A 26,135-nucleotide genomic window follows, 5' to 3' on the forward strand; every position below is an offset into this window, starting at 1 on the left:
GCCACGAGGGGTTGTCTCTCATATGTTCTACATGAGCCTGCATGGCATAGCAACGTTGACCCGTCCTGGAAATCACCGCTGAGCTTCATGGCCGATGTCAGTCGTTCGGCTTCCCGTACGAGTTCATGAGGCGTAAACACGTTGTCGACTGCTTTCAACGGTCGCTATTGCTGACAGTGATTCGACAGATCAGTACAAAGTGAGCCTGGCCTGAGTAACCGTCATGCAGTTGGATAGTCTTCGATGAACCATGCTGGGTGATGCTTTGCCAGCTGATGGCATTGATCGATGTCTTTCTCATATCCCGGCCTTGGAAAGACATTCAATAAGAGCCTGCTGCCCATATCTACCAGGAATATGAGCGGCATTGCCGCTTACTCTTACTACCACTCTCGATTGTCCCTTACCACCACTCTTGATTGTTGCTAGTATGATCCCAATTAATACTACGAAGGAATTCATCAATGACCCACACAAGCTAATCGCAGTCGCCTGTGTGTTATGCGTCCTGGCATTCATCACTGTGATCCTACGGATTTATAGTCGCGTACATCTGACGAATGGATTTGGGCTTGACGACTGGCTTCTACTCGTTGCATTCGTGAGTCTTGAGATGCGGTTTGACCGCAGCGTGAGACTGAGCCAGGCGCTGACATGTACAACACGTAGTCATTCTTTGCCCTAGACTGTAGCGTCTACATATACCAGAATTGGGTGGCAGCAACGCAAGAGGGCACACCTGCAAATATCCTTCTCCTCTGTAAAGTATGTGAACACTTGCTGGTCAAAGGGACAACACAAGACACTAACTTCTGGTCCTGCTTCCTTCAGCTCGAAGTTTACTTCTTCAGCATCTATTTCTTATCCCAGGCAGCGCTCAAAGCAGCACTTGCGACTTCGTTCTATCGCATCACGCCAAATACTCTGGAGAGAGCCCTTCTCGTTGCCACATGCGTGCTCTATGCCCTGTTCAGCATCTCGGTCTCAGGCGCCTTTTTCTTTCGCTGTGGATTTAGAGACAACGCAACAACCACAGCCTTCTACACCAGAAGCTGCCCTGCATTCGAGCGTGCAGAGCTAGCCCTCAGCCTGACACATACCGTCCTGAACGCTGTCGTGGACTGGATATTTGCTACCATGCTCATCTTTCTTTTTCTGCGCCAGCCCTTGATGCCTGCGAAGACTAAAGCAGCAGTGTGCGGGATCACTGTGCTCGCGACATTCGGCAGTGTCATTTCAGTTGTGCGCATACCACTAGTACTGCACCCCTTGAAGGCTCTGCCGGGAGCATTTGGATCGGAAACAGCCATCGCTGTGACGAGCATTACAGAGGTCGGCATTGGACTGATGTGTTTGAGCATGATGGCGCTGAGGCCGCTCGGAGGGATCATGCTAAAGAGGGTGAGGCAAGTGTTTAACAGAGCGAGAAGCTCGCGCACATTGCTCGCTTCGTCGACTGAAAGTAGTGGTGGAACGTCACTACCAAAAGAGAAGACGACTTCCGAAAAGAAATGGATGGGGAGACTTGGACTATTGCCTGACCCATCCACTTGCCAGACAGTTACTCAGGTCACGACAGCGGACTCGCATGATCCGGTCGACGCAGAGAAGGGCACTACCTTCCAATCCAGTATTCCTGTGCATCAACAACACATCTAAAGCGCTTTACACTTCTTTCTTGGAGCCGGCCTCATAGTTCAAAAGTAGAGCGGACTGCTATACACTTTGATTGTTCTGTAGCGATTTATCAGCGCATATTTCTACATTTCATCTTACCACGCCCAAATCAGACAGGTCACGGTCTTACAAATATACTATTTCTTGACGACTGTGGCATCAGATTATCACCGCTCTACAACGGAAACGTGCATACCCCATCCATTGACCTTTGTTTAAAGATACTCGAGTATATACTTACAGAACAGGGTTACCCTCATGTCACAATTCGGACTTCTCAGCGCCGACCTAATACCGTATCCCACCAAACCGGGGCTTGAACGTCCAAAGATAAGGGCAGAATTAAGAAATGACGACAAGGACTCGATTATTCGGCCCGAAAAATGCGGGTCAAGATATGTTTACCCTGTACACAAATACACGCTCAAACAGACCGACTAGTTATCTCTTCTTTTATGTGAATGATCATCAGTGGATACAAAGCAGTGTAGCGCAGGACAGCACAGCATGGCGAAGAAACAAGAAAACTTGGCTGAGAGCTTCTCCCCACGCCATTGTCGACATTCCGTATGATGTGATGTGATGCGTCCGTTGTCATCGTGCCATCGTCGTCGTGGTCGATCATTGTAAATCATCGGGAAGGGTTGTGCAAATTGTGGAGATGTTTTCCGTGGATTTTGGTAGATTTGCAGCTCGTGCTTTCGCAGGAGATTATACGGTACATGTGTTTTGTGTGTAGATACGTGCACAATTTCTTTAGTACATCATCTACGCAATCAAAGACTAGATCTGACGTTTCTGTTATCTATTCACACCGCAACCGAGTTCTCTTGTTGCTTCTTCGTCTTCGATTCAACTCTCTTTTGTCATTTCCTTTCGAGTCACCGTTACGCAAAACACATACTTGCTCACGATTCATCCCCCGAATCACCCTCACAATGGCAATCCGTGTGCCCCGTCTCCCGTCCCGACGGGCCATGAAACCCTACATAGCAGAGTTCCTCGGCACGGCGCTTCTGATCGTGATAGGCGACGGCGTAGTCGCGCAATGTCTGCTTTCAGACTACACGTACGGAACATGGCTAAGCATCAACATCGCCTGGGCAGCCGCGGTCTCGCTAAGCTCCTTCCTATCCGACCCATCCCCGACCATCAACCCAGCAGTGAGCATAACCAACGCCTTCCTGCGCCCGAGTCCCGCCCAATGGCGTCAGCTACCCGGTAAACTCCTCGCGCAGTTCCTCGGCGCCTTCATCGGCGCCGCCCTCGTCTACCTCGAGTACTACTCGGCCATCCGCGCCTGGGACCCCGAATACACCATCCCAGGCGGCAGCATCCTGTCTCCGCGCGGACATCACTCGGCCGGCATTTTCGCGACATACCCGTCTGCAGCGTACTCCTCGAACTGGGAAGCCGCGCTGCAAGAAGGTCTGGGATCCGCCGTGCTCATGTTTGGATGTCTGAGTATCGGCGACGCGGGCGCCAACGGCCCCAGACGCTTCGCTGCGCCCCAGCTGAGTATGTTCTTGTTGCTTGTTGCTATCGGTGCTGCGCTCGGCTGGCAGACGGGCTATGCGGTCAATCCGGCACGTGATTTTGGTCCGAGATTGTTCTCCGCTATTGTTTATGGTAAAGAGGTTTTCACTGCTGCTGGTTATTACTTTTTGGTGCCGCTTTTTGTGCCCGTTGTGGGATGTCTGGTCGGTGCTGTCACGTATGATGCGTTTCTCTTTGAGGGAGAGGGAAGTGTGGTTACCGAGGCTGTTGAACGCATGGGCGGGCAGGGAGATGGGTCATTGAGGTTGGAGGATGACGAGTATTAGTGTGGAGTGAAGACTGCTGTTACGAGGAGAACTTTTTAGATGTCATGTGTAATGGTATGATGTTAAGGGAGACGGAAGACTTTTAGAGTGTATATAGATAGATTCGCTGTAGATGAGAGGACTAGTGGGAGCGTATAGAAGCTCCTGAATGTGGGAGATTATGACCAAGCTCACGTTATATCAAAAAAGATACCACTATTCTTTTGATAATGATATGAAATCGCTCTATGTAAGGACGAGACCTATACAAAAGGTGGTAATGGAAGAAAGAAGGAAAAAACAATTTTATATGTTTTTGAAAGAGGAAAAGAAAAAACCGCAAAGCTAGCCCACTCAAGCGAAAGAAGCCTTCTTCTCGTCCTCGAAGTTGGACCTGCCATGCAGCACACCCTCAGACATGGCTCTCTTTCTCCTGCGTCCCATGATCTCCTTTGCGCGCTCAGACAGCTGGAAGCACCAGCCGCCCGCGACTAGGACACCACTGACAACATTGACAAGGCGCACGATCAGCCCCAAGAACCCATCCCATTCCTCAGCAATAGTCAACAGAATAGGCTCAATGTCGTACTTGACGAAGACGCCAGGCACCTGGTTCTCAGGCACCGGACGGCTCTGCTCGGTCACGGCGTACTGATTCGTGAACACGGTGTTGTGGCCCCACCTGACTAGAGAGTTCTTCTCGCTTGCTTCGTCGGATGAACTGGGCGATATGGTCGGGTTTATGCGCGCCAGGGCTTTAGCGTCTGTCGTGTAGATTGTCGGCACGACGGACAGGAAGTACTGGTATTTCTCAAAGTGGGCATCGGTGGTTGTGCGCGTATTGTCGAGGGGGTTGGAAAGGCCGGGATAGAATGGGCCGAAGGAGAGCTCCGTGATGATGTGGGAGAAGTTGAAGGCTGTAGGGGGTCCTTATTAGATATCACGTTTCCGGACTAATCCTTCCATAACAGAGATACTCACTCTTGTGGTCCAAATGTTGGCCAAACTCTCTGTACCCGTGTCCTCTTGCCGTGATGTGAAAGTCACCCTGCACTTTGTTGCCGTCAAGAATGCCAAACACTCTACAACTGTCCGGCAGGAGTTTGCGTGGCAGCTTCGGCGTCTTTGCGAACTTCTTTCGCCTCTTTGCAGCACCCAGATAGTCATGCACGTCTTCTTCGGCATAAGTGCTGGCCTTTCGTCCTTCGGCTTCCTTCCTCTCGGCCTCACTCATGCCCAGCGCATGCACGCCCTTGTTGTCCTGCCACTGCGACCAGCGCGTAGGGTGCTTCGTCAGCGCTTGTGCGGCAAGGATGAGATCCCCAGACGCGTCTTGCACATTTATGTGGATGTCTTCACATCTCATCGCCACAACCATGTCTATGTTTATCTGCAGGTCATGACTGATCCCCTTCTCTACACTGAACGAGTGCGTTGTGTCTCCCACCCACCATCGCTGCAGTTCTGTAGTTGCAAGAAAGAGAGAAATCACAACAACCCATGCTGTCCACACTCCACCGGAGGTCGTCTTGGTCTGATAAGAAGGTTTCGTCTTGGCTGGATTTTATGATTAGTGGAAGTATCAAGGGTATATGTGTCTATATATGGCCGCTGTAAGGGGTGAAACCTACGAAAAGCGTCGAAAGCCTGTACAATGCTCGAGGCCTTGTTCTCACCAAAGGCACTCTCGTCGAGGCCTGAGTCGGTGAACCCATTCATCGCTGGCAACGGGGTCTACAAGATCTATCATGAACATGTTCAAGTATGAGGCCAGCTGGACGAGGGACGCCCGCCAGGCACCTGAAACAGTTGGCCCGAGCTCACCTCCGCAGCCAGCTCCGCAATTTAGCTGTGTCGAGTCCTGTTTCTTATATAATCTTGATACTGAACATACTGTGTAGTTTGTCTAGTGTTATTGCTCTGAGCTATTAAGGTCAAAGATTTCGTTACTTCTCGATTGATCGAGTGTTAGTCTGGCGAGAGAAGAAGACATCTGCCTGTGGTGTCTATCTGCTCAATTCGCTAAGCTCTGCGCTGCTACTATTTCAAGGGCAGGCGTCGGACACGGAGGTTCATTCTTCCGACGACTTGACCGTGCCCCGGCACCTGCTATAAAAATCCCTGCACCCTATCCTCGGAAGACCTCAGCTATCTTTCTCACAGACATTAGAGACACAAGACGCCTTCCAATGTCGCCAACCTTGTTGTAGCTCTCACCTGGTATGTAACACTATTCTCTCATCTCCATTGGCCTTTCCTCAACAGGATGAACCAACCATTTCGTTACACCCAGCTCACTTCGACGCAAAATTGCGATTGAGAAGAACGCGAATCTACTTCTGACTTTTACACTTTTACTTCATGTCTATATCTCAGCAACACTTGCAAGCTTATCGCTGACAATGATAAAGTCTAGGTGATCATGCGATCTGAATGTCATCGACTTATACTGGTCGTATAGACTTGCAGAGGTTGTCCCTGGTAGGTGTTTATCGCATATTAGTAGGCAATTTGTACACAAGATACAACCAGACAGTCACTGTGGGCACGCGAGACACTTCAGTTCTATTAGCAAAATCAAATTTATTTCAAAAGTGAAATTCATACGCTGTTCCTAATACCCATCCCTACATTGACTCTTTCCAAGTTCGTGCTGAGCAGTGCGACATCTCCCCCCTTCATCCTGTTTCTTCTACTACCATCTCCTTCACTGATGCCGTTCCCCTCCATGTTAACTTTCTTGAATTTCTACTGTTGCCTCGATGGTCCACCTCTCACTGCTTGATCATAAGCAGGAGGCTGCGACTCATGCACGCGAACTTCGTTGCTCCTAGTCTTGGAACACGACGGATCTGAGGATCTCAGCTCTGCCGTATCATTATTTTCACGAGCCCCTGCAGACGACGACGACGACGACGCTGCAGCACGCTGATGAGCAGCATCCATATCTCTCAGATACGCCTCATACGAGTCACTGCCATTCCTAGCAATCGAGGCGTGCTCATATGCCTGGCGTTGCTGCTGCACTAAAGAAGCGTCATGTGCCTTTCTGTCTCGACGATGCTTGTAGAGATCGACGCCAGCGGTCACGGCGAGGCCTATCAGACCTTGTGGACGGTCTCGTCGACCGCGTACTTTGTTGATCATGACGGGCTGTGCTGCGTACGTAGGATATGCGGGGCCGTAGTACACGGTCGAGTAGGCTCTGTCGCTTCGATCTAGACCTCTGCAGATTATTCGTGCCATTGTGTTGGATAAGTGTAGTTGGGTTGAGACGTGGTTATGTAAGATTGTATGGTTGCAGGTGAAATATGGTTGCAAATATGCTGATGAGGTTACGCTGTGGATATGGATAGGTAGAAAGATATATGAATTGACAGATTGATGGGTTGATATGGGAAGAAAAATCAGTGCTCATGAGGTGGGGAATCGCACCATACTTATGTCAATCGAGTCTACATAGTTCTATGCAGATGTCATCCTTTGTAACCTAAGCCCAACACAAACAGTGCCTATAATTAACGTTGTACCACCTAGGTAGACACACAGCCTACTGCTTATTGCATTCGCGCTCGCTTTCGGATTCGGATTCGGTTTCGTACCCGCATCCGCATTCGGTTTCGTTTGCGCTGCAACTAATGTCACTGATCTATATGCTTTTCTGTTTTATGAAAGTATGCGGAGGAAGGATCTACTGTCGATTCGATAGAATCGCAAAGGTAGTGTTGTATATGATTGGCATCAAGTCGCTGCGAAGCCTTGCGTTGTCTCTAGATTAGAATCAGAACCCGCGTGAGGTTCCATCACTCAGCCTCGACAACGTCAAGCCGCGTTCGCTGTATCGAAACGTGAAATCATTTCCAAAGGCCATGCCATGGCCCATCTCCAGGAGTCTGGCATGATGGAATTGACCCCAAAAACTTCGCGCTCGGCCGCACCCGCAAACCACCAATATTGCTCTACTCGCTTGACAAGAGCCATGTAATGGGCATATATAGCCAGCGCTCGAGGTCGCTCCTCTGCCAGTAAGCCAATGAATCTCCTCGGAACCACCGGTGCAAACGCCATGGCACTCCGACAGAGCTCGCGGGAACTGTCACCGCGTAGGACACCGGAGTGTAGCTCGTTGACATATGTCACGGTCTTCGCATAAGCTGCGACAGTATCGCTATCTGAATCTTCGGCTTCGGCAGCATCCTCAAATTCAAGCAACTGCGAAAACGGGGGCTTCACGCTCAAGCCCAAGGCTGTCGAAGTTCCGTCCGGCCTTGTGTCCGAGAAAACCACCGAAAACTTGTCTCGTCCCCACCGAATCATTCTGCTGAGATGAGTCTGATCTGAGATGTATGGCATGGCAGCCTGAATGATGGGACCAGTCGCTTGAGAAATATAGAGAGCTTGGATCGGAGGAGAGTAGGAATTCTCCCTCGAGTGCTCAGAGTCAATGGGGGACAACAGCCTGTTCGCAATCATGGCGAGCATGACTGAAGCCAAAGTCAAAGCTTCTCCGTTATCGTTACTGATAGATGCCAATTCTGTCCTTTGTTGGTGCAAAGCAAGATTCAAATAAAAGCGGTGTATCTGTGCAAAATCCATGCCTTGAAAGGCTGCAGGCAGTTTGGTAGAGGGGGCCTCATCCTCATCCTGATTTAATTGAGGACTCAGTCTAAGTACAGCCGTGTGAAGCGCAGTGATGGCAAGAATGGTATTCTGGAGGAACGGAAATGAAAAGGAAAGCTCAACTGCATCTCTTGGATACAGATACCGCAATTCCGGATCCTCTGCTGCTGGAAACGTCAATGAGACCGCAGAGATAAAGCGATGTAACAAGAACAGCTCTAATTGCTTGCGTTGCAACCCGCTAATGTCCAAAAGATTGGCTTCATGACTTCCATTAGGGTCAGCCGTGACGCTGTCAACTAAGTTTGGTGAGGCGTCGGTGCTCCCTCTGCTTGAGCTGTTCGCAGCGATCTTGTCTCTACGCGGCGGTAACGAGATGTCGTATGTGCACTTCACCCTGTGGCGCAGACATGCAGTGCAATCAGGCTTCCGCTCATCGCATTTGATCTTGCGCTGTTTACATGTGGTACACCCTGTCCGGGACTTTCGATGATTCAATCTCGGTGGCATAGGAATGACATGAGTTTGGCTAGTCGTTCAAGTCCCTCCATGAAAGATCGCACTCCATGAATATCGTTAAGCTAAGGTAAGTCAGAAATTCGTAGGCAGCCTTGCCTGATACTACTGTAGCTGTAAGTGACAGGAGCGCATCCTTCTTCTCGGAAATAGTGGGGCTATCACCTTGATTGGTCCCTTGGCACTCGGTCTCGGTTTCGGTTTCGTCCTTTCATCTACGAGACCAAGTAAAAATTGAGGCTGGACTTGTACGTAGCAACCTATCTGATCCATCAACATGAAATTGCACTTCACCATGTCAAGTAGGGAAGCGGTCTCGATGCAAGGTAGGTGCAGGTTAAGGAGTATAAGTATCAGCGTGGGTCGATAGAATTCATCACTACCACCACATCTTCGGTCACATATTTGCAAAATTCCATCGTTCGAATTATAGCGTAACGAAACCACAATTCGATCAGGCATCAGCCGTAGTCATGGCTCTCGACGATACAACAAGCCTCGCGGTAGCAGAGCTCATCATATACTTTCTCATGCTTCCTCTCGTAATATACGTTTTGGTGCAACACGGAAAGTACGGCATTGTTGCGTACCTATACCTGACCATCTTCGTCACCCTTCGTATCATCGCCGCAGCAATCCAGGTCGCCGCATATAACGAAGGAAAGCCACGGTCCACTGCCGGCGCCGTGATCGACTCAGTTGGCTTGAGCCCATTGGTACTGTGTGTTGGTGGTGTGCTCCATGAGATCCAGCATCATCTTCACTGTCTCGGTATGAAGGCTCGGGCTCTTTCAATAGCATTATATGTCTCAGTACATACAATGGCTATCACCGGCATAGCTCTTGCTGCTACGGGAGCATCAAACCTGGCAGGGTCGGGAATCACGGCAGAAGATGTGTCTCATTACCAGACGTATCAAGAGACAGGGGCAGTACTGCTGCTTGTTGCATGCATTGTCTTAGTCTTGGTCACGGCGTGGTTGATATCGTCCATCCGTTCGGTGATCTACCCCAACATCTTTCAACAGTATCTGGCCTTGTGCGCTGCACTTGTCCCCTTGATGGTTCGTGCCATATATGGAGTGGTAGCTGCCTTTGACCACGACGTTGCCATCAATCCCATTACTGGGACTCTCGGCATTCGAGTAGCACTTGTCTTCTTGATGCTGCTTCTGACTGCCATCTTCATAATCGCTGGGGGTTTCATCTCCAGGCATGTTGCGAAGGAAGCTGCAAGGCAAGGTCTGGAGAACACGGAGACCTTAGATGGAGTTCGTTGTGACGACGTCGGACGAAATCTAGAGAAGTAAGCATGGCTTGAGAGAACAACGGTACCAAGCACCATGCTCGTCAATGAGGACAAGTGCGGTCGGCTTTTGAGGATTGTTTCCTTAGCAGAACGTCCTTTCCAAGCAAAGATGAAGGCGATAGTGATGACATAGGATAAGCAATCGAGAAGTTCCAGGGACAACGAGCAACCGAGGTGCATCTGATGGCCTTCTCTCCGTATGATGGGTGATAGATAGAATTACGTATCAGCACATGTAGGAACCAGTTCTTCGGTATCGCTTAGTTTGCCTGCTTGTAAGGTATCTACCCGTATGTACTAAATCGTCCCAGCTTGCGTGATCTCAGATCTCGGTACAGGTGCGCGTCGCCGCATCATTATATTGCAATGTATCGGCGAGGTCCGTTATAAGGCTTGCACGAAGCGAGAGATAAGACCGGACGCTCCTCACTTTGTACAGTAATTACCTTAACTCTTCCAGCCGACCATACGGGTTTATGAAAAGTCTAGGACACTCATGACACGGTGCACTTCAATGCTATGCTCGGAAGAGTCAAACCATGACTCGATTTGACATCGGTGAGATGGGGTGTGGGGCATTTTTGACTTTGTAGACCATTTACCGTCTTCAAGATACAATACCATAGCAGGTCTTCAGTGAAAGGTGCGTGGAACGTTTAGTCTACAGCATTGGTCAAATCAGCTTACGTTGAGACGAAAAGCCAAATTCAAGTGCCACAACTCAAAGGGTGTGAGATCTCCACCCACTCGGATTTGACGGTATGCACCCTCATGCAGAAGCCCCGCATGAACACTCCGTTCCGTGCCAATTAGGACTGAGACGAGAGCTAGATGTGGGTTCGTCACCTCGAATAGTCTTAGGATGATCCACACCTCGGAAGTGACTATAGCGAGATTGACATGCCGCTACTTGACGGCAGTGCATCGAACAGTCGTCTTCATGGTCGATCTCCTGGATCATATTTTCTACCAGAGCCTGCAGGGTCTGTGGATCTGACCTCCCCTCTAACGTAGTGATTTACTGTACCTCTCGGGATGTTCTGATGTGTTGCGGCAGTCAATCTCTTGTGGCACAGGGCCTCACTCTGCTATGGCTCACGGTTTGCTTCGTCCGGTTAGCCTCTTACGTCGACCTGTCCCCAGTGTCTTGATTGCCATCGCAGCGCCCCCAATCCGACTAGCCAGATCTGCAGCAAGTAAAACGTAACTGCAAATAGTGAACCCTCTGCATTCGCCGAGATGGATGCTGACTCGGCTCGGACATTATTTATGTTCTTCGCCCATCGTTTTCTTGTGTCTGGATGTCCCACAGGGTCACTACTCTACCCTTCTCGACCAATTGATTATCTATGAGACTAGCCTTATATCATGAGAAGAAAGTCTGCCTCTGCGGAGCCTTGGACTGGTTTCCAGTTCCTCAATTTCAGGTATGCTTGGTTACGACCAGATAGGTCGGCTTCGAGTAACCATTGCGCTTGGATAGTCATCCCGAAGAAGCAAAAGACCAACGAACAAGGAAAGCTGTCCGGAGCCATGTCACTCGAAAGCAACATCACAAGGAAAGACATGACCATGGCACGGCGATTACAGCAACGGCGTTGGCTCGACGAACTCACAGTATGCCGCAATTGCATGCTGTTCAAAATCCCTGGCTTCCATATATGGAGAGAACAGCAAGCTCGCCCTACAACATGCCGAAGCCCATGGTCACGACCAAGGGAGGGGTATTACCTATCTCTGCTCAATCCGAGGATATGTCATCGTCATATACCAAGCCAGCTTCACCTGTCTCGCCCACCTCTTCATTCGTCACTCGCTCGCCCTCTCCATTAGTCGGCAAGCTAGATCCAAGACAATTATACCCTGCATCATGGCAGCCTCACATAACGATAGCACTCGATACATGTGAGTGAAGCGTGCCTTGAAGATTGTTACCTGACTGACAGGGTGTCAGATCTGTACAGCATCACAAGTGACATACTTAACACCCAAGATGCCGCTACCTTGGACTTACTCCGCACTCGTTGGATGCCCTTCATAATGACTGATGCAGCGCTACTACATGCAACTCTGCTTGTTGCAGCATCATTGTACGAATCCCGCCCCAATCATCGAACGCACACCATCGACCTACTTCAACTCAAAGGCATGACTATCCGCGCCATCAACGATTCGCTCGAGGATCCCATTAAGTCTGGAAGTGATCAGCTTATCGCGGCCATCCTAGCTATGGTACATTTCGAAGCGTTCTGGGGTGAAGATCAGGCCGAAGCCTACAAATTTCATATGCTGGGTCTTGTCCACCTGGTGCGCATTAGAGGTGGTCTGGCGCAGCTGGGCCTGGACGGCCTCCTCACGCGTATAATTCTATCCGTCGATTACCATGCTGCTCGGAAGAACGGCAGCGAACCTTTCTTTGCGCGCGAAAGTTCACCTACACACCATAAGCCTAGCACTTTCTAAAATGATGAAGACCAGGATGCAGCATTATCGTGGAGCCCTACGTATCACGAGCTATTGTGAGCAGAGTGGAACCTATGGCATTTGAAAATTGGCGAGGCCATAAAGCAAACGACAGATACCCTCTACCAAAGTAAAAATCAGAAATTGGGACCATCCTCATCGTTTCCCATTCATGCTTACATTCGCTTTGGTAATCGCTTCTGTACGCCCGTGTGTGCAATGCCTTTTAGCGCCATAAAGATCAATACATTCCGCAGTGATGAGACCGAGGAAGCTATGATGTGCCATAGTGCGGTCCACAGGTTGTGCTGTAATGGTCTAGTGTTTCCTGAGCTGCGACTTCCGCAGGATTTCGGTTAAGGCGCCTGATGAAGGATTTGCTTCACATATCGAGTGAAGGCATGGTTCAAAAGGAGTCAGCTCGTCAGAAGCTCTGGTGTACTGTACATTTGTATGTCGGTGACATCGAAGTCAACTCTATCTCGTCGACGAGGCCGCCCTGCAGGAGCAGGAAGGATAGGCTTCGGGCACGTTCCCTAGTCGTCGTACCTCGATCGGGAATTACACGGTATCAACTCCGAAGGTCCCATGCAAAACATGGTGGTGTTTCCGAGTGGTTCCTCTAGATGCCTTAGAAACATCACTTGATTATCCTATCTTGAGCGCAATATAGATGAGCCACCAGAACTTCCAGAGCAACTTTTGGAGCATCTGAAGCCATATCAGATGACCAAGGTCATGACCAAGATCATGACCTTTTCCAAGCTCAAAATCTATCGTTCCACGTATAGCCCTAGTCCTGAAACTTGGGCTTACAAGTACCTCAAGGTTATAGCTGTAGCGTGTCTTAAAGCAGTCAAGGTGACCTGCACACTCCGAGGAGCATGAACTTACATTCGTGCCTCGCAACGACTTATCCACCTTACCATAACAGCCTTGGCTAACGTACTGGTCAAGCTGAGATAGATCACTGGGTATACAGCTGTACTCTGAACTGGACGCTAGAGACCTACTGTACGTAGACAAGCCAGCCATACGAAGGGTCTGTGATATGATATATTTCTTCTGCATCTCCTGCATCTCCTGCATATCATGATCGTGATCGACTAACCATATTGCGTCACTTCCTTGGTTCTGCATTTACGGCAAGTAGATGCCTTCTTTCCGCGACTAGGTTCCAACCGAGAAACGTTGGGGGTGAGAGTCCTCCTTCAGAATTATAGTTCCTGTGTCCTTAATGCCTTGAGCATTGCTACTCCATGTTCGGCATCCACAAGCAAGGCAGCGTCGCACGTAGAAGTACATACAGTACGATACTTTATTAGGCTGAGATAACACACCTGTGCTCGATGTCTCAAGGGGTCCGAACATTGTTACTACTGTGCACTACAGGTCACGCTTGTAGCCTCGGCAATGACATGTTCTGTACTGGTCAGCTGTGGATCATCGCCGGGGATGTGAATCCTGCATCCGCTCCACAATCCTGCTTGCAACCGCATACCGAGGACCACGTACTCTATACAAGAGTGTTCTTTTTCTTCGAGAGCCCCATCATGCACTGACCATTCGTAACGCACCAATCCGCAGCTGCGAATAAATCAAAATATGGACTTTGTCCAAACCTAAACCACCGACATCTTGATCTGCCTGAAGTTTATCTTGCATGGACACTCACAATCGGTCACTCGACAACCTGCTCTGTTCTCCACAGCACACAGACATATTTGCTAGCGACATATGCCGGCGGTATATGAAGTGTAGGTGGCCTCCATGTTCGGGCCATGAGTGCACCAGGATCCACTCGGACTACTACTACTACTACTACTAGACATGTGCGAAAGTGGTCCACGATACGGTTAAGACAATACTGACACTTGCTTAGTGGGGGGTGGGGCCAAAAAGCATATCGACATGTGAAGTCCCATTAAACAGACATCGTGCATCGTCTACTTCAACAAGACATCCACGACTGTTCTAGGGTTGTTCTAGTTCTCTATTCTCCCGTGTCGTCGCTACCTTTTGCCCACCCCACCAGCCACCTGATTCGTGGCATGTTCGCAGCAAACGCCCCATGTTGTGGTGGATCAATAATCTCAGTGGATCGGACTGGTGGACCCGCCCTAATCACTGGTTCCGCCGGGTAGGGATGCGATACTTGCAGGTCCCTGGTTTGCCGTACCCGAACTGCTAGGCTGTACCGTAACCAAGTATCTTGCTAGATATGCGCCCGGCACTTTCAATTGGTGGGAATGCTCAAATATCTACTTCTGTCCCCTGTTTTGTACGCGTGGAATCTGGTAAGCTACACCAGGTCTATATGATGCAATACTGACTTGATCGAATCATCTTAGATACAGTCACCGTACGCTGAATATTGCGAATACCTCATTATCAATCCCGAGGATTGAGGTAGCCATTGATCCGTCGGCGCGATACCATGCTTGTCTACTTGGAGGATGTAGACAAGTGGCTTTCCAAATCCATCTTCGACGAGATAGTCGAGGCTGTCTGTTATCTCCAACTAGTTATCTGACCGACGCGCATGCTAGTATCGTTTCCTGCAATCAGAAAGAGCGTGCCTTCCCAGTACCCAGCCGTCCGGACATCATGCCGTTGCTGTGCTTGTTGACCACTCGAAGACGGCGAAATACTGGTTCCACCACAGCAACATCTTTGAGCTACGTGAAAATCGGTTTCATCTCACATCACTCTCATGCAAGTATGATACTGTACTATGATTTGCCAGGAGCTCAGACTCGAAGGCAGATTCATTTACGAGCAGAAGTAGGTATTTGTTATATACTCGTTTTGATGCTTATTATTGTGCTCCAACACTTCCAAGCAACGATTCAAACCAGAGAATCGATAACATTCAATCGATTTGTCCGACAGCTGTCTTGCGATACCTCACTTTGCTTGCGCGTTGTGGAGCACAGCCGAGTGCAGGACAGGGTTGGTGTCTGTCTAGCATTGTCCCAAAAGTCGTCTCCGTAACCTTCACCAGAAGCAGTACAATGAGACTTGAGTTTGAAGCAGTATTTCTAGATAGACATATCCGTAAGTTGGCATTGACTCACCTTTAAAAAGTCACTCTAGTAAGTACGAGCACAAGGATACTATCACACTAGCTGCCTGAAGCCTCCTCTTCAACACCAGATTAGATTAGGGTTGAAGGAGGACACACACATCCAGCAGCTGCTGCACCTTAAAAAATAAGGTAAGCATACGTCATGCAGACGGGCGGTAACTTGCATTCCAGGCGAATATGTAATGATCTCTCAAGCAAGGTCCCGTTTTGCTTTCTGCGATGAGGCACATTAGTATGTGCGACGTTGAGATGTTAGATTTAATCTTCAAGCATGTTTGGATTCTCGCGTGCCTTGCTTCACGTTGAGGACCGCGATGTTACTAAATTTGGAACAAGACGCTGAGAGATCTGGCCGATCTACTCGTAAATTACTGTACAGCGCTTGCTGTACGTACAGGTACCTACTGTAAGATTGTGGGCGGAATCGTGGGGGAGAAAAGGCAATCCTTGGCGTTTGTTGACTTGGCCACAAGTTCGTCGGTCATGTGTCTGTTTACAGCCAATCTTGTTTTACACGAGGCAAGAACCTGAAGTCATGGGACGCCTTCATGACCGAATGCCTCCATCACTACTCTAGTAGGTTAGTAACGAAGAAGTGAGCGTACTCCTCTCGTATATGTGTGAGGTCCCCCTTTCGTGTCGCGTAGTTACCAGCGCCACCGCCCTCGCAGTGGAAATGAGACTTTTGTGGATCAAGGTAAGTTAGTATAGGGTGGTAGTATAACGGCTTCCGTATACGATTCCACCAACCGTTGTTTGGGTTCAACTAAAGTAATACACAATCGTCTGGATTATCGATAACATTCAACAAGTTTCCTGCTGCTGAAACATTGCACTTTTCCATTCCTTTGCTCGCGACTTTTCGTCTTGTTTGTACAGCGTCATTAAGCGCCTTGCATTGCGTAGTGCTGCCATTCTTCTTGGTGTCTTGCGGTTGTCATCTGGCTCTTTTTTCAAGGCACAGCCGGTTCCAGGGGACTCAAATACAATCTATTCGAAAGCACGAGGTGTAGCGGCAAGACAGACCTACTCATTGGGCGCACGAGAACATGAAGAACTTCTCAAGACTCTTGATAGCAGCCGCAGCTGGACTGCAGGTTGCGCATTCTCTTACGCTTGATGTAGCTTCGCCAGGTATTTAGTCTCCTACGGATGTGGACAGACTCGTAGGCTGACTTGAGAAGACTCCATCAGAAGAGCTGCTAGCACGATCGCGCATGGCTTGATGAACTATTATAATAACAACAAAACCGACACGGTGGCTTATGAAATCGGTACTTTCTCACCACCACTGGCAATCTGGTATTGGTGGGAGGCTGGCGCAGCTTGGGGTGGACTCATAGATTACTGGGCCTATACTGGAGACACTACATATGTGGAAACTGTCAGCCAAGCCCTGGTTGCCCAGCGCGGCGAGAACAATGACTTCATGCCATCTTTCTACGCTGGCAGTATGGGCAACGATGATCAAGCCTTCTGGGCCTGCGCGGCCCTCTCGGCGCTTGAGTACGGCTTTCCTGAGCCGCCAAATGGCACTGCCGGCAACCCAACATGGCAGTCTCTCTCCGAGGCCGTGTTCAACAACCTCGTGCGACGCTGGAACACCACTCAATGCGCAGGAGGTCTCAAATGGCAGGTGTTTCCCCAAAACCCTGGCTTCGACTACAAGCAGACGATATCGAACGCTGGTTTCTTCCAGATCAGTGCGCGTCTGGCCCGCTTCACAGGCAACGCGACTTACTATGAGTGGGCGGAGAAAACATGGGACTGGCTAACGACCATCGGTCTCACGACCCCGGCCGGTGAAGTCTTCGACGGCTCCGATGATCTGCTGAATTGCACCGAGCTGAACCAAATCGAGTGGACCTACAACAGCGGCATGATGCTGTACGGCGCGGCCGCACTCTACAACTACACAAACGGCAGCGCGCTCTGGGCAGACCGCACCACAGCCCTCCTAAACCGCGCCGAGAGCGTCTTCTTCAACGCCCTCGAGAACTCCACAGGCATCATGATCGAGCAAGCGTGCGAACCCTACTACACATGTAACAACGACCAATGGAGTTTCAAAGCCTACCTCGCGCGCTGGATGGGCAAAACCGCCATTCTGGCCCCCTTCACCCGCGCCGCCATCATGCCTCTGCTGACCTCGTCCGCCCAAGCTGCTGCGAAAGCGTGCTCCGGCCCCTCAGACGGCGTCACCTGCGGCGCACGCTGGTACCTCGACGCCTTCGACGGCACGTACGGCATCGGCCAGCAGTTGTCCGCGCTGGAAGTCACGCAAGCGCTGCTCATCGACGAAGCGCCACCGCTGAAAAAGGGCAGCGAGGTCGTCATCGCCACGTCCGCGACCGCTTCGCCCACAAGTGTCATCACGAGTCTGGCGTCGGCGTCGGCCACTGTTGTTCAACAGACGCCTTTGCCGCCCGCGAAGACTAATGCTGCTGCTGTTGCTGCGAATCCGACCGAGGGCGCCGCCAGGGGATTGTGGATTGCTGGCGGGCTGGCTTTGGGCGCCGCTCGTCTGCTTTAATTCGGTTTATTGACTGAGGGCATCACTGCTTGGGTGCTTTCACACGTGCATACATAGACATACATCATTTTACACATGCTTGTTGTCCCTGCCATTGTCTTTCCTCCTTCTATATATCCTTCTACATATCCTTCTTCTTCTTAGGTCGTGCAGACTGCAAACCTTGACCTATAGAAATGAATCCCATCAACAGCTTGGAGATGGGTGTTTGTTTCATTCCAGTAAATTGGCGTTAAAGGGCGGCATGGTCTTAGGATTTATGACGAATGGTCATCGGGCCACGAAGGAGCTAGGTAGTAAGTAAGTACACGGTGACTGCGAACCGCAGAATTCATCCACTCATGATATGATATGATAGATATTAAATCTTTCACATCAGAATCTCCTGTCGTTATTATTCGTGTGAGCTTGCATCCATTTGCTTACGCACATGCCGTCAGACTAGCGGCGAGAAGAATGAAGCATGACGGATGTTCTGGGAGAGTATGTGGTCTTCATCGATAGCGCAAGATACATGCTGGGAATAGGTTCGAAATTAGGGCGAGCCATTTCATTGGCTGCGGGACACATTTTCGATATCGTCTGATCAAGAGTACTGCGGTAAATTTCCCGATGCAAAACTTCCCCAGTTGTCTCCATACCCATGCGCCAAACCAGACCCAAACTCATGCCAGTGCCGGTCCCATTGACCTCTGCTATGCAAAGAGAAATTCGAAACAAATACAAGAACAGGCAGCTTCCCTGCCCCTGCCCCTTGTCTACCAGTGTAGCTATATGATATATATGCAGCTATGCCATGAATACAAGATCGCCCATCAGCAAGATGACCCTGCGAAAGAACAAACTCCATTTGCCATGCATCTCGAAAACAGTAAAAGTGTCTTGAAGTGCCAAGACAAAGAAACGAAAGAAGATAGATAATTGTACAGATGTGAGTAGATGGACACACTCAATGTGAAGCAAGTCCTCGGTGACGAGTCAAGGACTGTGAGGTCGATACTCTGTCGTGACGGGTGCCGTGTCTCCGAGACAAAGAGCCTACGATGCTCTTGCCAGATTAGGACTCAAAGCAGCACCGGGTGTCTTTTCGCGTCTCAGCGTCCTCATATCGGCTTCGAGCCTTCTCCTGGCTTCTTGTTCGACCTACAGTCTCGTCAGTGAACGGTCTAGGTATAGAACCATCAGATAACTCACCCTCAAAGCCCTCACACCCTCTGCCCGAGCTTCCCTCATCATCTTCTTAAACTCAGTCCTCATTACCATTGTGCTCGTCATTTCTCTCGCGCCAGGCTCGGGCGTGCCGACTCTGTTGACACCTAGCCACCTCATCTTCTCGTCGCTAAGCTGAGACTCCAGAGTCTCGACCCTCTCACGCAGGGCATCGACAACGCGCTCGACCTTCTCGCGCTCCTTCTCAACCTCGATTGTCTCGCGGGTGAGCTCTTGGTAGTCCGAGGTCATGTCCCTGAGCTCCTTTTCGAGTGCGCGTGTGCGTGAGTCGTCTTTGGCAGAAGCGGCGGCTTGCGTCAACGCCGCGGACAGTTCTTCCTCCATTGTGGCACTACGCATCTGAAGGTCTTGGTGGCGAGCCATAAGGTCCTGCAGCTCATTACCTTGGGCGAGCTTCTCCATACGCAACTGTTCCAGCTCGGCGACGATGCTCTGGTTGACCTTATTGAGCTGCTCAAGACGGCTGAGCTGAGCCTGGATCTCCGGATTGTTGGCAACGTCCTTGGCCCGGTCGCCACGACTGCCGTAGGCTCCATCGAGTTCGGCGCGAGCCATCGTGAGCTCTGTGGAGAGTCGCACAACCTCCGACTCGAGCTCGATCATTTCGGCTTCCTTGTCGCTAAGAAGGCCTTCGGCCTTTTCTCTGGCAGCATTTGCATCTTCGAGAGAAGACGTCAACTCGGCAAGTCGCTCGCGGTACTCGTGGTCCTTGGCCTGCATTTCCGTCTCTGCGATGCGAGCGTCATCTTGGTGGTCGGAAATGGCAGCTTCTAGCTCGGCAATGTGATCCTGTAGCTGCTCGAGGCGAGACCGATGCTCTTCCAACTCGTGCAGCGCCTCCTGCTCCCTGACCTTGGCGTCCTCGAGCTCGCGGGCACTGGTCTCGTCGGCTTCGGCTTTTCCGGCCAGGTCGCGCTGTTGCTGGATCTGTCGTCGCAAAGTGTCGTTCTGCCGATCAAGGTGGGTCACGCGCTCAAACAGATGTTGGACCTTGTTACTGAAGGCTGGCAAGGTGAAGGATTCCTTGACTGGCGGGCCCGAACGGCTCTCACCGTCCTCATCGTCACTATCATCGTGAGCGTGCTGATTGGGATCGTCAGAAGACAGTATATCCCATAAACCGGTGACGGTGGTTTCATAGTGAGCGGCCTTTCCGCGGTGGCCGTCGTGCTTGACTCGTAGATCCTCCATTTCTTTGGAGAGATAGTCATGAGAATCGCGAATGTGGTCGGATTGCTGCATAATCTGCTCGACGGTCAAGAGCGTCTCCTCGAGATATGCCATCTGCTCGTGCGCTCCTTGTCCGGTGGCTTCTGGTGGAGGGTGTAGATCGTACATGTTCTGAGCATCGGCGGCAGCGGAAGTGGAGGTGGAAACTATGTTATAGAGCTGAGAATTGGCCGTCTCGATGCGGCCTTCGAGAGCGTGCAAATCGTGCTTGATTTTGTTATCCGAAGCCTCGCGGCTCTCCTTCATGTGCTTGTGCTCTTGGAGCAGAGTAATGATGCTGTCCTGCATGTGCTCGAGCTGTCTGTCGAGGCGAAGAGAGGCATCCTCGTCTTCGGGATAGGCAGAAGGGATGTCATCGGGCGAGTTCGAGTCTACGCTCCCCGATCTTCCTCGTTTCGCCTGGGAGATCAACGACCTCAACTGTCCGTTCAGCATCTGCAGTCGCAGGTTCACATCGCTCAGCTGTTTCGTGTTCTGCGTCGCCCTCGACCCTGACAGACGTTTCTCCGATTTGTGAAGTCGCAGTCCCTGCATGTCATCGACCCGGTCAAAGATGCTGTCGTCGTAGTCCTTGTCGCTGAATCCCGAATCCTGCAGAGACTGGCTCATCTCAGCCTCACGCTCGCCATGAGCGGCCTGTAGCACAGCAGCGGTATGACGCAGCAGTCTGCTCTCGACGTATTGCCTCCTGTTCTCCAGCCCGATCAGAATCTGCACAAGCTCATCGATCTTCTTGACGCTGGATGACAGCTCGTCTTCTGCCTGGTTGGCTGTCTGGCCGTGATTGTTGCTGCCATTGCTGTTGTTGCTGTTTGTGCTGCCGCCGCTACCTGTTCTGTCCCTGGCTCCTCCGCCGAACAGACTGGGCCTCCTCTGAACCTTTGGCTGTCCTTTGCCAGAATACAAGCGATGTAGTGACTGTGCGGCATCGCGCACCTTGTGTTCCATGGCCAGTTTCCTGCGAGCCGATTCTATGCGCGCATCCACCTTCTGCTTCTCTTTCTTGAGTGAGTCGACCTCATCGATGGGAAGGATGTCGAACTTGGAGCTGTCCAACAGCGCAGTCTCTACGAGGAGATGTTTCGACACAACATCACTAGAGCTGAATGAGTCGGTCTTTGGCGTCAACGGTCTCGGACCGGGACTGGAAAAGGTCGGGCTGAAGGCGGAGGGATTCGACATGTTCGAGGGATTCGAGATGCCGCTGTTGACCGGCGCCATGTTCTTCCAATCGCTGTCGCTGTAGCCGGGAGTGCTGGGGTTGTCAAGGAAGGAGGTCGAGGGGAACTCGTGAGGTCCTAATATTCCATTCAGAGGGGCAGGACGATGCACCTGACTCGGCGGTGTGGCCAGCTGCATCTCCTTCGACCGGGATTCGAGGATCGGGGGGCCAAAGGACAAAGACGACGGTCAGACGAGAAGAGATGTGCGTGAGATTCCCGTAGGCTGCTGCCGGAAGGAGAGAAAGAAAGTCGGAGGGAAGAGAAGCTGAGAGAAGGAGAAATGAACGAATTTTCGCCCTTCACGAGCAAGGAAAGCGCGATCGAGCAGGCTCCTTCCTTGTTATCGTTCACCCGATTCGCGGTGTTGTTTTGGAAGCTTTATGGAGGGGCCTGATATCTGAGGGAAGGTTCCTTACGCTCTGCGCTGCGAGACTCGGAATACACCGCTTTCACTCTGAGATGCAATATCGCGACACAGGCAACCAGAAACTCGACAGCTGTATGCAGCCTGTTGTTCGACTACCCAAATGAGTGAATGTATTCTACAAACGAAAGATTTGTCCAATTGACCGGAGAGATCTCTTTGATCAGGTCAAATTAGGGGCGCGTCTCGCAGTGCAACAATATCTCATCCCGCTAACCCTAGACCATTGCGATTAACAGCACTACGCGGCAGATGCACGCGCTGTTTACCCCCCAAGGACTGCTAGAGGACCCTTGCACCGAGTTAATATCAACACCTTTCCCTGTCCAGCCCTGGACTACTCGCCCCCTGTTTGTCTGGAGGCTCGAGCATGTCATAACCCTTCGATTGTATTGCCTTATTCGGTTGACTATATCATCTCATAACAGACCGAAGCATCCCTCTACAGCCTCTTCTTGTCTTCTGTCCTTCGAGTGACACTGTGGCCGCACAGCCTCATCGTGGCTGGTAGGTAGCTTACAAGTACTGCGTGCCGGAGATTTCCCTCATTCCAAGGACATGCAGTAGATGCTTGGCAAAATCATCCCCCCCAATTGTACAGTAAGGGATGGCAAGACAGCATGTGCACAATATTTTTAGTCACGAGTCGACCAAGGCATTGCTGCTCGTATACGCGAGTGGGACACAACAAAAAACGTTGCTTACTTTCTGGAGTGCCTCTGCCTTTTACTTATACGATCCGAGGAGTTGCTTCGTGTTCAGGAAATTGGCTGTAGTGCTCAGCCCTACCGATACCCATTAGCTGTTGAACCTTGATACTGAACCTACAGTAGATATCATCCGTAATTGTTCTCCTGTGGCATCATTTATTTGCGCTGACATTCGACATGCTCGTATTTGTAGATGGCGTTAATCTCGTAGATACCTTACCATAACTGCGATGGGGGATCGGTACTCTAACGCGCCCTATCAATTCTTATTGCCAAGTCGACACCCGTTGAGATGTCACCCTGTTCACGGAGCCTGTTCACTACCTAAGGTAAGGTAGGTATAGATCACTGAGATATCCGTCAGATTAGATTTACCCACACACACATCACATCATAAGACATTTCGACCTGTGCGTCCACTGCAAAAATGCTCCACAGCAATTCTCTCTGCGCCCCCGACAGCGCAAACGACATGCAACTTGCCGCCCCTCACATGCCATGCGTGCGCGTGACTGAGCAGACGCTTGCTGGACAGCTACATCGACTCTTCACCGCTCTTGTTGTGTGAAGAAGCCATGCGTGAACAAAGTGGAGCATATCATGCAGTACAAGTCAGGTCTGCAGCATTCTGCTCGGTAGCGAGAAGCTCGAAAGAAACCCTATTTTGCAGCGTTTGTCGACAATGCTTCGTTGCTCGTGTCAAGTTCGATCACTGCTCCAGCTACTACTTGGAGCAGAGCCTTTGATGTCCACGAATTTCCAGAATCACCTACAATTTGAAATACAGCAATAATCCTGATCCACATACCGCACATCAGTATCAAAACTTGTCATCATTTATTTATATCGGAAACTATGATGATCATCAGCCTGATTTGCATGTCGGTTACTCGCAATCCAAATCCGTCTTCGGCAAAAGATCCTCTATTCTCAATCTTGGCAGCGACGCCAGCCTACAAGCGCACTGTAACCTGCAGTGGTGTAAGGCAGCCTTCTGTTGACGCTCCTCGTCCAGTCAATTTCAGTATCAGAACTTGTTGAAGGTGTGTGATGCGCAGCTTCTGATACAATCATACGACTGCCGTCTGCGCTGGGAGAGATGATCGCACTCTCCTTAACTTGCCTTTAGGTAAGACATATAGCCGTCGTAAACAATGACGTCGCGTCTAATTTGGGGCCGAGCATCATTGTCCGCGAGATGTTTCCTAGTGAGCCCTTCTCATTGGCTCTGTCATGGTGACTCTTTACGAAGCCTTGTTTCGAGTACGCTTCGTGCAATCTACCATGCCATCCGACTGCCTCCGTCAGCCACTCAGCACTCCATACATACAACACATACAGCGTTTGCTGTGACGGCGAATGTGACTGGCGGCCATGTCGACAATACTCTCCAATATTTTGATTGCGACTGCTCAACGAGTTTCAATCCTTTGCGTGTGCTCACCGCATGGCATATCCTATTCGTCGTTGCAGTCGGTGAGCTGACAAGATGACAATCTTACTTGCCAAAAACAGGTTCTGATATGCACGGATATCACACGCTACTGCACCTCTGTCCAACCGCAGAGAAAAAATTGTTCAAATCACCGCAGCACGGCGCTGCCAGCGAACACATTTCGTTATCTGTGCACCTGTCTTCGGCCAATCTTGTCCCAGGAATATGGTGTGCACGCATGCCTCCTGCTTCCCCGCTCAGTGAGCGTGGCATGACCTGTCAATCCTGCTGCTTTATGAACCGGATCATCCCCCTCGACCTTTGATGCCCAACTCTCCTGCATCTTCCTACCTTACTTACACCCATTCATACCGTGCACCATTCTCGCAAGTCGCTCATCTCGAACCACTGCAAACCCCACCCCGTTTGCTTTGCAACTGTCTTGCTTGAGCTTTCCCCCTTTGGGATCAACTGTGGCAGGCTTCTATCTGAGCCTTTTCTATACCACAATACTACATCTTTTCAGGATGACACAGCGCACCCGCGTGGATTCTTCGGACGACAGGTACTTTTGAACCTCATTTGTGATTCTTGTCCTTTTTCTGCACCTGTACCATCGGATGTGTAACACACCGGGTCCATGTTCTCGCAATGTTTTCTGTTTTGCTTTTATTTTCTTTGCACTGTTGCACCGTTTTGTTTTCATGCTTGGAGCCAGCCCATCTAGGATGCCATTTGGACCATACCAAGGATATCAATCAGCCGAGGAGTTTTTGCCCATGGATTGTCTCTACCCAGGAAGGACCTTGCCGAATGGATGGATCTATGAACACTGTTCCCCGCCGGATCAACTTGTAAAGGACGACCTCATCTCCTGATGTGCTTGTAAGTATCTGAAGGCCTTCTCGACGTAAGCCTCATTCTGGACCTTGGCCTTTGTTTCTTTTGCAGCATGATGTAGACAACGCGCTTTTAGTGCACTGTCATGACGCAATATGCAGTTACGTTCACTCTATATGTATGAGTAAATCGCTCTGTGAAATGGTCTGACAAGTTGCTTTTTGCGTCTTCCGCCAGTTTACCTCCGGTTGGAATTGGACTCTTCCCGATCAACGTCATTGGAGACGCGCACCTGCCGCAATGGACTAGACAAACCCTCCTTTCTGGACACTATCGCCGCATGGAATTGAGCCGCTGGCACGCATCCAATGCTTGTGCTTTGCTTTCTTATTCACCAGCACCGGTTGTTGTTCATGTTCTGCCTCATGTTTTCCGTGGATTGTACCATTTGTACCGCCGGCTATACCACATCTGGATGTACCCACGACTCGTCGGACTCTGTCCCAGGATCAGTCAAAGCTGTACGTGCTTCCAAATTGAAGCCAAACATCTGCGAGTGAATCAAAACTGATGTGAGAAGTGTCTGTCATGGCAGTCGTTCAATGTAGCATGACTTGACCCCTGAGATACTTCCGGATCGAAATTCACTCCGCTATCCAAGGATTCTCCGCTCTGCTTTTAGATACTCACAAACCTCGGCACCGCTTGGACTGGCTCATGACTACCGAATGGAATCCTGTGTGGCACCACAAGGATTCCTATCCTCTGGCATTCTAATTGGTTTGCATACCACCATGGCTTTTCAACTGTGCAAAGCTAACGTCAGATAGGCTGTGCTCCTGCTCTTTCTTGTTTCACATGATATGCTCTCGTCGCTCACGTGTAGGCGACCGTCCAAAACTGACCGACCCCCTCAATAGTCTATTATTCCCCAGTGATACACAAAAGTATCTCTTTTCTTCACCGTCTGAGATCTGCCACTGGAACTCGTCCGTTGAGGAGTCATATTCATCCCCGGAGTCACTGGAGGATCCG

General features: G+C 50.4%; 7 protein-coding genes across 7 annotated transcripts; 4 read left to right on the forward strand and 3 right to left on the reverse strand.

Moving 5' to 3' along the window:
- Positions 1–430: 430 nt before the first annotated feature.
- On the forward strand, positions 431–1,659 carry AAFC00_004913 (uncharacterized protein; the record flags this gene model as incomplete). The annotated part of the gene is made up of 3 exons (XM_069348583.1): positions 431–601; positions 670–765; positions 832–1,659. The coding sequence occupies 3 exons, from the start codon at positions 431–433 to the stop codon at positions 1,657–1,659; spliced, it is 1,095 nt and encodes a 364-aa protein (XP_069197055.1).
- Positions 1,660–2,615: 956 nt separating this feature from the next.
- On the forward strand, positions 2,616–3,500 carry AAFC00_004914 (uncharacterized protein; the record flags this gene model as incomplete). Its single annotated transcript, XM_069344624.1, has 1 exon — positions 2,616–3,500. One exon carries the CDS (start codon positions 2,616–2,618, stop codon positions 3,498–3,500), a length of 885 nt encoding a protein of 294 aa, XP_069197056.1.
- A 333-nt stretch (positions 3,501–3,833) lies between these two features.
- AAFC00_004915 (uncharacterized protein) lies at positions 3,834–5,198 on the reverse strand (the record flags this gene model as incomplete). The annotated part of the gene is made up of 3 exons (XM_069344625.1): positions 3,834–4,396; positions 4,461–5,036; positions 5,111–5,198. 3 exons carry the CDS (start codon positions 5,196–5,198, stop codon positions 3,834–3,836), a joined length of 1,227 nt encoding a protein of 408 aa, XP_069197057.1.
- Positions 5,199–7,301: 2,103 nt separating this feature from the next.
- On the reverse strand, positions 7,302–8,609 carry AAFC00_004916 (uncharacterized protein; the record flags this gene model as incomplete). The annotated part of the gene is made up of 1 exon (XM_069348209.1): positions 7,302–8,609. The coding sequence occupies one exon, from the start codon at positions 8,607–8,609 to the stop codon at positions 7,302–7,304; it is 1,308 nt and encodes a 435-aa protein (XP_069197058.1).
- A 2,683-nt stretch (positions 8,610–11,292) lies between these two features.
- Positions 11,293–12,387, forward strand: AAFC00_004917 (uncharacterized protein; the record flags this gene model as incomplete). The annotated part of the gene is made up of 3 exons (XM_069344627.1): positions 11,293–11,351; positions 11,408–11,829; positions 11,879–12,387. The coding sequence occupies 3 exons, from the start codon at positions 11,293–11,295 to the stop codon at positions 12,385–12,387; spliced, it is 990 nt and encodes a 329-aa protein (XP_069197059.1).
- Positions 12,388–16,524: 4,137 nt separating this feature from the next.
- On the forward strand, positions 16,525–18,008 carry AAFC00_004918 (uncharacterized protein; the record flags this gene model as incomplete). The annotated part of the gene is made up of 2 exons (XM_069344628.1): positions 16,525–16,609; positions 16,660–18,008. The coding sequence occupies 2 exons, from the start codon at positions 16,525–16,527 to the stop codon at positions 18,006–18,008; spliced, it is 1,434 nt and encodes a 477-aa protein (XP_069197060.1).
- Positions 18,009–19,046: 1,038 nt separating this feature from the next.
- Positions 19,047–21,827, reverse strand: AAFC00_004919 (uncharacterized protein; the record flags this gene model as incomplete). The annotated part of the gene is made up of 2 exons (XM_069344629.1): positions 19,047–19,151; positions 19,203–21,827. The coding sequence occupies 2 exons, from the start codon at positions 21,825–21,827 to the stop codon at positions 19,047–19,049; spliced, it is 2,730 nt and encodes a 909-aa protein (XP_069197061.1).
- Positions 21,828–26,135: the final 4,308 nt, after the last annotated feature.

This window comes from Neodothiora populina (assembly GCF_041146345.1).
Source record: "Neodothiora populina strain CPC 39397 chromosome Unknown canker_contig_3, whole genome shotgun sequence".
NCBI lineage: Eukaryota > Fungi > Ascomycota > Dothideomycetes > Dothideales > Dothioraceae > Neodothiora > Neodothiora populina.